The 10,706-nt window shown below is 33.7% G+C and overlaps 3 protein-coding genes across 3 annotated transcripts; 2 read left to right on the top strand and 1 right to left on the bottom strand.

The window, feature by feature from the left end:
* Nucleotides 1–1,183: 1,183 nt before the first annotated feature.
* Nucleotides 1,184–4,755, top strand: LOC139897745 (uncharacterized). The gene is made up of 5 exons (XM_071880439.1): nucleotides 1,184–1,551; nucleotides 1,816–2,009; nucleotides 3,266–3,587; nucleotides 4,173–4,262; nucleotides 4,412–4,755. The coding sequence occupies exons 1-5, from the start codon at nucleotides 1,456–1,458 to the stop codon at nucleotides 4,445–4,447; spliced, it is 738 nt and encodes a 245-aa protein (XP_071736540.1). The 5' UTR covers nucleotides 1,184–1,455; the 3' UTR covers nucleotides 4,448–4,755.
* An 873-nt stretch (nucleotides 4,756–5,628) lies between these two features.
* On the top strand, nucleotides 5,629–6,705 carry LOC139901376 (E3 ubiquitin-protein ligase SIRP1-like). The gene has a single exon (XM_071884097.1). The coding sequence runs from the start codon at nucleotides 5,629–5,631 to the stop codon at nucleotides 6,703–6,705; it is 1,077 nt and encodes a 358-aa protein (XP_071740198.1).
* A 321-nt stretch (nucleotides 6,706–7,026) lies between these two features.
* LOC139897744 (pyruvate kinase, cytosolic isozyme-like) lies at nucleotides 7,027–10,441 on the bottom strand. The gene is made up of 3 exons (XM_071880438.1): nucleotides 10,012–10,441; nucleotides 8,695–9,156; nucleotides 7,027–8,088 (listed from the first exon to the last, which is right to left on the bottom strand). The coding sequence occupies exons 1-3, from the start codon at nucleotides 10,264–10,266 to the stop codon at nucleotides 7,276–7,278; spliced, it is 1,530 nt and encodes a 509-aa protein (XP_071736539.1). The 5' UTR covers nucleotides 10,267–10,441; the 3' UTR covers nucleotides 7,027–7,275.
* Nucleotides 10,442–10,706: the final 265 nt, after the last annotated feature.

The following is a 10,706-nucleotide window of genomic DNA, read 5'->3' as shown; positions in this document are numbered from 1 at the left end:
AAAATATTATATCAATCACGTTTACATTTTTGAAACACTTTAACTACTTGTAATTTATAATATAAACTTTATTTAAATTCTTCAAAAGTCATATACAAATTATCTTATAAAACGTCCTAATTAATAAAGTTCTTTTTAAACTGAAACATTTTTATACATTTAAATCAAATATGATAACTTTGTTTTTCTAAAACTAAATATATAAAATAATCATTTTATTAAAAGGTTAAAATAGAAGAAATTGTTATATCGTAAAAATATTTTAGAAAAGCAAGATTAAATATACTTTTAATATATTTCAAGTTTTTAACGTTTGTTGGTGCAACGTGATATAACGTCTAAAGGTTAGATAAACATATAAAATTATTTTAATATAAAACGTTAATTTACTTAACTTGTCGATATCCATCTTCTAAGTTATCTATATTCTACAAATTTACTTCCACGTTAATTAATATACAAGTTTAATAGTTTATCTTATCAAAAGTCACGAGACAATTATTGTAAAGCATAAATTGAAAATTAAACGGGAATCTCCACTAACCCTTGTCTAGTTCCCGTTAATTGACACTTTTGTTCCCTCTAATAAATCACTTTATCAATTATTCCGAATACCGTTAAAAAGAATAGATTTCTCAAATCATAGTGGACCCCTTAACAGAGACTCGTAATTATATTTCAATGTATCTAATAATTCAATCATTTGATATCATCTTTTAATTCCATTGATAACTATTAGAATATATTTTGAAACAAATACGTTTATATAAAGTATTATACGTCTAATACTTTGTTAATGTTTTCAAGTTATAATATATACACATACACATATATAATCATGTTCGTTCATATAATGGTTCGTGAATCATTGGAATTTGGTCGATGTTAAATGAGTGTATGAACACAGTTTAAAATTTTTGAGATTCAACTTACAAACTTTGCTTATCGTGTCGGAAATATATAAAGATTAAAGTTTAAATTTGGTCGGAAATTTTCGGGTTGTCACAGCAACCATACAAAGTAGCCATAAAAGAAAACACATATAGCAGTAATGCACAAAAATATGACAGATAACATGGATAATATAATGCATAGAAATATGTAAATGCAAGTAGACATAAATAAGTTAAGGCAAGTTATAGTGAGTTTGTTAAAATAAGGAGGGTGGTAACTGTGATTTAGCGGAATAGCAGCAGGATTATCGAAAATGATGCAGTGCGTTCCTGCCTGTTTCTCCTTAGACTGGAAATACAATCATCACTAATTCATAATTTCTATTCCAATTTTCAATTCCAATTCCAATTCCAATTCCAATTCCTATTCCTATTTCTAATTCTATTTCCATCAGATACAAATTACTATTTTACTATTACTATGTTTTCTTCAATGTAGTTCCTTCTCCTAAAATCGATGTTTCTCTCTCTATCGTTTATTTGAATTTTTGGTTTCCCTTTTATGATGCGTTGTTCTGAATTCAAAACTCAGTTTCAAACATGGCTCCGTGATTACGCTCGGATTCAATCTCTCGCCGTTATATTCATTTACATTCAAGTACGTTTTATTTACTCTCTTCCTCTACGCGTATAATAATTATATTATGTATATATGTATATGTATAGAGTGAACGTTAAATTTATGTTAATCTTAACATTGTGATTTGACTGTAGGTTTCATCTATTTATGCGCTTTTTCGAAATATAATTAACTATATGAATTTAGGGCTTATTTTTTTGATAATCATGACTTTTGGAATCAGTTGATTAAAATTACTTTTAGATTGTGGTTATGATACAAGTTATATTGATGTTTGTGAAGATTGGTTGTGCATTGATTGGATCATTGGGAGCATTGTACACTGGAGTTTGTCTTATTCATCTTGGGATAGGGTTATTCGCGTTAGTAGCTATTGAAAGTAGCAGTCAGAGGCTAGGCAGAACGTATGCGGTTCTCTTGTTTTGTGCAATTTTGTTAGACATTTTGTGGTTCATCCTTTTCTGCCATGAAATCTGGTTAGTTTGCAGACTTGACTCTAGTTCTTTGTTATTGATGATATATGGTTCAGTGAAAGTACAAGTGAATTAACTTAACGAAATCGTGTTATTGTAAGGATAACATTTGTTTGTATTCCCCCTTTGCTTCTGTTTAAGTTGGAACCACGATCACTGTTTAAAAACGGTCTTCAGTGCTCTTGAAAGTGAATATCTAGTATAGTTACTTTTACATCATTATCGAGTATGTATCTTGTTTCAACTGACCGTTTTTGTAAACTTGTTAGACAAGAGGAGAAACCAGCGGCTGCTCATTTATTTATTATTTAATAACTGTGCTAGGCTTACCAGATGCTGAATATTAACACTTACAGTATATCAATCTAGAGAGCTTACTTGTCTGCTTATATAATGCAGTAGATATGATTATGATTGGTAACATATATCCACCGTTCCCTCAACTGTTTGTATGTATTACTAGGTATTAATTAGAGATCATTATCTGCTTGATGACCATGAAGTTTTTATAGAAAGGTATGATAAGTTTTAGTGTATAAAAATGGGGGAATTTGATTGCTTTCTCAAATTTGATCCAAGTATAGTTGGACTTCAGGAAAATGTTATTACAAGAGATACTTTATGTACATGTAGAATCTGTATAAACTGTTTGAATTTGTTGTTCTATATTGTTTTCCTTTATTCACGTCGTTACTTCGGAAGCTATAACACTACCAAGATTGTCATTCCATTAACTCTGGAATCTGTTTAAGACCGTTTTGCTGCCCAAGGTCTTAAGTGTATTTTGCAAATTTTTGATAGTAATCAAATAGCTGCCCTTAAGACTTGATTACTGCAATATGTCTTTCCCTGCTTCTCATTATCGGATGATTTTGAACCAGAACATTCAGAAAAATAAAACGGAAATCAATGTTGCCCAGCCGCCTCACTCCCTTAAATAAATTTTGTACAGATCAGTGCTAAATATTCTCTTTTTACTTAGCTATGCAAAAGTTTAGCTTAAATTTAATATGCTATACAGAGATTAATGTACAGGTCAATGATAAAGTTCCAGCTATGCAAAATGTTGGATCTAGAATTAAGTATAATAAGTGTTGGTGACTTTCTGATTATTGCGAGTATCAGCTTTTATCTGATTATTTGTAGGGTTAGTAATTGGTTTTAATGTGTTTAGAAAGTGAGACGCTCAAAATTTTTAACCATCAACGGCTTTGTTCATGATGAAATTCTGATTCCAACGTTTCTTGCTGTAAATACAGGTACATGTCTTCTGAATATTATGGAAAATTTGCCATTTTTTCGGTGAAACTCACACTAATAATGCAAATTGGTGGGTGCGCAGTGAGGTCATCATCCTCATTATTATGGATACAGATGTATAGATTAGGGTCTTCATTAGTAGACAATACATGTCCCCAAGATGGCGATCCTGATTTGAGGAACAGTTTTATAAATCCAGCCACCCCTTTGTTCACTAGACCTATTTCTGGTTCTGAAGATGTGTTAGGAGGTTCTATCTATGATCCAGCGTATTACTCATCCCTTTTTTCAGATATTCAAGATGAAGGATTTTTACGTGAGGTATGTATCATTACTAGAGGAGGCGATTTCAACTAGTTTACTTATGAAAGGGTCACTTTGCGCTATGTTGTTTTATCTCTAACTGGCCATACTTGCATGGCTGCAAAAGCAAGCGGGTCAAAGTGTCAAACAGGTCAAAAGTTGCCCAAAGTGTACTTTTATATATAAGATATATGGAGTAGAACTTTTTAAATTACTTCAGTTAATAACATACTGTTTGATAAAATGTACTCTGTAAGTTTTTGTAAACATATATGCATTGTTGTAAAAATCCCTCGATTACTCCTTTTTTAGAACATCCGATTTCCAAAATCCGTGTAATTAATCGGTCAACGCGTCAAAATCGGATTTGTAGGGCAAAGTCGGATTTAGTCGGTCAAAAAGGAAATATTGAAGTCGTATTTATTCACCTTGCAAAAAAGAAATGGTAAAGTTGTTCAGGCCGATCCAACCTAACCCAACCAAGCGGTTTCATAAAAAAATAGACACTCATTTCTACCTCTTACCAAACTGATTTTTGACCTCATCCTCTCCCTTATTATGTCTGCTATTAATTTATTTTGTGAAAAAATAATCTGTTTGCAGGGTCAGAACCGTTTTAGTAGCTTGGGTAGGTCTATATCTGATGTGCCACAATTGAAGCCGTCTGTGAGCGAATCTTTTCAGCCTATACATGTAAGATCTGACTTCTCTTTTATAGTTGTTCATTATTAACCTGATCTTGCCTGTCTCATGATAAATAAAAAAAAAATTAAAATAAAAAAAAAATAAAAATAAAATAAAATAACATTTACCTTGTTTGTCTGAAATGCTCTTGTATGCAGGAAATACATTCAGATGCTAGGCTCGGGAGTATTTGAAGTATGTGGGAGTATTAAAGGCTTGTGGGGATTAGGGCGCAGTACACGGATTGCATTTAGCATAAATTCCTTATTCCGACTTTGAAATGGAGGTTTACATGTTTATTCAAGTTTACAAGCTCTGTATAGTTGCCAGGCTTGTGCTATTTATTTATTTATTTTTTTTTCTTTTTCCGATTATGCAAATATGGTTGGTTTTTTAATGTAGGTTAATAGGTTAATGAGTTTTAAATATTTTGCCAAGGCAGGACTAATAGAAATGATGTCAATGTTCATGAGTTGTGGCAAAATCCTACCTGCATTCTCAACGTATCTCTCTACAGTTTGAATCTTGCATTTGTTTATATTTCTTTTTTAAACGTTGGAGATTTAGAATTTAGAATGTATACGAAATAATAAATATATTTTCAGTCCCCATCGTTTTGTTAAACGTTGTTCTAATTTGTTTAGAGGTACAGTTTTGGTTGGATTCGGAATTGTAGTATCGTAATTTTTTGTAATAATTTAAGTAATGAAAAATTAGACTTGTATCATAGTATGAACTATGAAGAAGTTTGTTCAATCTATTAACGGATACATGTGCACTCGCTTTATTCATGGATATACAATTAACAGACAAGGTGTTAGGTGTATGACTAGGATTGTAAGAACCCAACAATTAATCACCTGATTTTATCGTACGTACGATTTACATGAATAAATAGAAACGATAGATGTCTACACATATCGTAAAATGGGACCAGTCATTTTTTTTATTTTTAAATAGAAACGATAGATATCTACACATATCGTAAAATGGGACCAGTCATTTTTTATTTTTTTATACCAAGTTAAATATATTTTTTGAATCCCTAAATTTAGGACAGAAAATGTAGAATGTTATTTAAGTTGTGTGTGTTGCAGGCCACATTTTTTGGTACAAAAGTTTGTGTTAAAGGTTTGGGGAAACAATCCCACCAAATCCATCTCCCTCCACTCTCTTCCTTGTAATTTCTTCTTCTGGTAATCATTCTTTAACCCTCTTCTTATCTTTATGAGTATTTGTTATCATCATTATCATTATCATTATTTATTATTATTTTTATTATCTTATTAACAAACAAACAAAGAATTGGTTAACAATTTACATATGTAATGGGTATTTGCAGAAATTTCAAGTGAAAGGTAGATAAAGAGAGGAGATGGAGGAAGAGAGAGATTCAAGAAGAAGATATTGGTGCCATGAATGCTCTAGAGCTGTTGATCCAATGACAACTGAGGTCGAATCCATTAAATGTTCCGTGTGTCAAGGCGGTTTCTTGGAGGAAATGGACCAAACCGAAGGTGGTGTGTCCGAGTCCGACCATAGCATCTCTCTCTTGGCTCCTATATTGCTTGGCATGATGAACACCCCTCGTCCCAACCGCAGATTCAGACAACTCGAACAAGACAATGATCAACATCATCATCATCATGACGATGATGAGAACGACCGAGTTGACTCAGAAGTTGACTCGATTAGAACGAGGCAGAGCTCTGCTACCATCCTCCGTCTTTTACAAGGTATCACAGCCGGAATTGCATCTGAAATGGAAAATAACAACCAAGAGGACCGTAGAGGGCAAAATACCGAACGTGAACCACGTATTGTTGTGATTAATACTTTTAATCAGACGATGTTTGTTCATGGCAGTAGTGGTGGTGGTGCTGGCAACGCCAGCAACCACCACCCGTTTGGTTCGTCCCAAATCCACCGTCACCCGTCGTTGACCTCATTTGGTGATTACTTTGTTGGACCAGGATTAGAGCAACTTCTACAACATTTAGCCGAAAACGACCCAAACCGATACGGGACCCCACCTGCTCAAAAGAACGCAATCGAGGCAATGCCGAAAGTGAGAATTGATGAGGAGAATTCGATTCAATGTTGTGTGTGTTTGGAAGAATTTGAAGTTGGAAACGAAGCACGTGAGATGCCATGTAAGCACAGGTTTCATGGTGATTGTATCGTGCCATGGTTAGAGCTTCATAGTTCTTGTCCAGTTTGTCGGTATCAGTTGCCAGCTGATGAGTCAAAGGTTGACCCGGAACAAGATGGGTCAAGGGGTAGTTTGGGTAATTCAAATGGGATACTTGAAAGGGGCGAATCAGGAGGGAATAATCAAGGTCGTTTACTTTGGCCGTTTAGTAGCTTGTTTTCTAATTCCAATTCCAATTCATCATCACCTTCATCAAGGGACAGCGGGCCACGTATCCATGAAGCCGAAGATAGTCGCTAAAAGAAGATGCTTTGACTTTGACTTTTATCGGGTGCCATGAATCTTTTGTCTCTCTTTATCTTCCGAGTCTCTTCAATCATCCCATCTCTCAATCTCTCATTGCTGATTATTAGTTAATATGATGGTTGAATGTATTTATTTTTGTAAATTATCAAAGTCTAATTTGTTCACTTCAAGTTAACCATCAAATGTTACACCTTATAAGTTTAAAGAGTAAACTGCAGGATGACCTTAATTGGTAAATGCAAATACATATGCAAGTACACTATCAGAAATGCATCAATGTATGAAACATGTATTTAAATTGAAATATAGGGCTAGTTTAACAGATGGTCAATATCGAATAAAAACGCTAACAAGATTATAATTGTTCAAACTCGCAACAAAATGGCTTAATAGGCATTACGTACAGTTTCTCAAATAGTAAAAAATGTAAATCAAATTTCAGTTTGTCGATACAGATACCGACCATATTATGTAGTATAACGATACTAATATAATGATAAAAAGGGTGCCATCAAAAAATCGCAAAAGCGGACACTCTAAATAGATCAAAATGAGTGCAACGAGTTACTTAACGGTAACGATCTTGATTATAGAAGCAGTTCCAACACGATGTAGCGCAACAACAGCATCACCAGTCTTGCACAGTCCCTTTTCTTTAGCATGTTGCAAAGCAAACTCAATCGCTTCCTCAGTATACTCATCATGCGAAGCTCTAGCGGACCCCGCAATCAGAACAGGAACCAAACCCCTAAAGATTAAGCTATGTCTAGCTGGCGCTTCATCACTGCACGACCAATCAAACGAATCCGTCTTTATTTCAGGAACCACCACAGACAGAATAGGAATCCCGGGCCTATACTTAGCCACCAGTTTTGCAGTGCTCCCGCCACGTGTAAGAACCAGGATCAGGCTAGCTTTTGATGAGATAGCGGTTCGAACCGCAGATGACGCCAAACTTTCAAGTGGGCTCATGGGGACAGGTGTATTAGCCATTATCCTCTTGAAAACATCCTTATAATTTATAGTATTTTCAGCTTCAATGCAAATCTTAGCCATGGTTTGAACCGCGAGTTCCGGGTAGGCACCAGCTGCAGTTTCACCGCTAAGCATGACACAGTCGGTCCCGTCGAGAACGGCGTTAGCGACGTCGGTGGCTTCAGCACGAGTTGGCCTTGGTGACTTGATCATTGACTCCAACATTTGAGTAGCGGTTACAACTGGCTTTCCTTGTAGGTTGGACTTGTAAATCATCACTTTTTGAGCGAGAAATATTTTTTCGATTGGAATTTCCATGCCAAGGTCACCACGCGCAACCATGAAAGCATCAGAGTTGGCGAGGATCTCGTCAAAGTTAGCAACCCCTTCTTGATTTTCAACCTATCGAGATTACACATTACAACCAATAAAGAAATTAAGCATCTATGAAAACTTATAATATCAACAGAATCAGAAATAGCAAAAACTTAATTTGTTCTTATGGATACAAGTTTTGAACATAGCCATTTAGACCCATAAAAAGTACCATATATCATATTCACTGTCGTAAAAACCCCGATTACTCCTTTTAAGAAGGAATCTTTTGAAATCCATTTTGATATTCGGTTGATGGGTCATGATCGAATTTCGGTCAAAGTCAAACTTGATCAACATTTGAACAGGAATTTAAACAAGTACTTTAGAGTTTTTGAACACATGAACGATTATGTCTATGTTTTTAGACAATTATGTTAAAATTTATAGTTTATTCTATAATTACCAATAAATGTAGAAATTTATTATTTAAATGTATAATAAGTCCAAACTCGATTAATCCCAAATTTTCAATTACTCCCTCCAAAGTCCCGACCGACCGACCGAGTAGTCAGTCTTGCAACCTTGATCATATATATTTAATTGAAACCAAGTTCGACCCGTCCGAACCAATTATAGGTCATTTAAGGTAAAGTGACTTATACAAAAAGGGTACATGTGAAAAAGACATACCTTAGACATAAGAAGGATGTTTTTAGCATGTTCACCGAGCAACTTGCGAACCTCAACCAAATCAGAACCTTTCCTTACAAAAGAAAGAGCAATCATATCAATCTTATTAGGAACACCCCATTGCATAATATCCTCTTTGTCCTTTTCAGTCAACGTCGGGAGATCAACAATCACTCCAGGAAGATTAACGTTCTTACGTTCACCAAGAACAGCAGTGTTCTCACAACGACAACGAACCAAGCCTTTTTCAGTATCACAAGACAAAACAGTGAACGAAATCGTGCCATCTGCACACAGGATCACACTCTGCGGTTTAACGTCGTGTGCTAACTTTTTGTAGCTCATGCATATCATCTGGTCATCACCTTTGATGTTGTAATCGGTTGAAATCGTTATCTCTTGACCTTGTTTCAGCTGAACCGGCTTACCGTCTTTCAGATACCCTGTTCTAATCTCTGGACCCTGAATTTTAATTAATAATAATAAACAACATTATTATATCTTCATTCAATTACACAATGTATATAATGGATGAATCAATATATTAGCATGTAGTCGTAGTAGTCTGAAATTCTAACACGTAAAAATTTATTAAATAATATTTACTATTTAATATGAATCACCATTACCATTAATACCAAGGGCAGATGTACTCTATATTCGGTACCTGGATAGTGTATTTTTTTTTTTTTGTGTGTGTGACACACTTGATAGTGTAATTTTTTTTTAATTTTTTTTTGAACTTTTAACTAGTGACACAAGTAACTACGAAACCTAGATCCGACACTGAATACTCTGTTAGAAAACAACTTTTGATTTAAGTTATAGTTTTTTCATTGATTAAATAACTAAAATATTTGTTAGAAAAAGTTTAATAAAATAAGTTAGGCCACAGATATTAAAAATTCCACATATTGACATAAAAAAACATATCTAAGAAACTTAAAGCAATATTCATCATGCTGTAACTAGATAGATCACTAATATTTAACTAATAGTACTTGCTTTTTTGTTAAGCAAGAATCAAATTACCATACATAAATTATTTGGCCTGATTTATTCTTATTATAAAAACAAAAACAAAAATAAAATAATACGAGTAATAATTTAGCACGTCACAAACAAACAAATACAACATTTATTTATTGCATATTCATCAATAAGTAATTGACAGATGGTCCAATAAAGCAAACAAACTATTTACTGAAAAAAAAAGTTTGACCAAGTCAAATACTGGTATATAAATATATAAAAATTAAATAAAAATCATGGTAGATGAACAAATTAATGAAAGTAGAAAAGAATAAATTGATATACCTTAGTATCAAGCATGACGGCACAGAGTATACCGGTGTTATCCATGGCAGTACGGAGATTATCTAGGGTTTCCTGATGATACTCAAAAGATCCATGAGAGAAATTGAATCGAGCAACATTCATACCTGCTCTCAACAATTTTTCAGCCATGACAATTGACCTTGACGCCGGTCCTAAAGTACATACGATCTTTGTTTTCGGGCGTTTTGTACCGATTAATTGAACACTTTGATCGATCGTCATCTGATAATCCATTGAAATTGGAATTTTAGTTGAAATTAAAAAAAGAATGGAATTGAATTAAAGATTGTGCGGCGGATGTTAGGAAGAATCAAAGGAGGAGGTAGATGTATTTATACAAGTCACGAAAGAAGGGTTTAGTTAACGGGAATGGAATAATTTACTTTAGATTATTTTTGGTATATAAATATATAAATTTAGGAAAGATACGATATAATATGCTGTTTTTGATTTATGTATTTACGGAGTATTATTTATTTATATTTAGATATTTATATTTATTTAGTTAATCAATGGGAGTAATTAATGGTTTCTTTTTTCCCAAGTTGTCTTCTGTCCTTCCAATGTTCCAGAAGCCGATTTTTTAAATCTAGAAATATTCAAGAAGCCGAGTTTTTTAATATAGAAAAAGAAAAAGAATAGTCTTTGGACATTGTATTTGATTTGACTTTTGT

This window comes from Rutidosis leptorrhynchoides, chromosome 3 (genome assembly GCF_046630445.1).
Source record: "Rutidosis leptorrhynchoides isolate AG116_Rl617_1_P2 chromosome 3, CSIRO_AGI_Rlap_v1, whole genome shotgun sequence".
NCBI classification, from domain to species: domain Eukaryota; kingdom Viridiplantae; phylum Streptophyta; class Magnoliopsida; order Asterales; family Asteraceae; genus Rutidosis; species Rutidosis leptorrhynchoides.
Note: the sequence above shows the minus strand (reverse complement) of the source record. Positions and strands in the feature narration are given on the sequence as shown.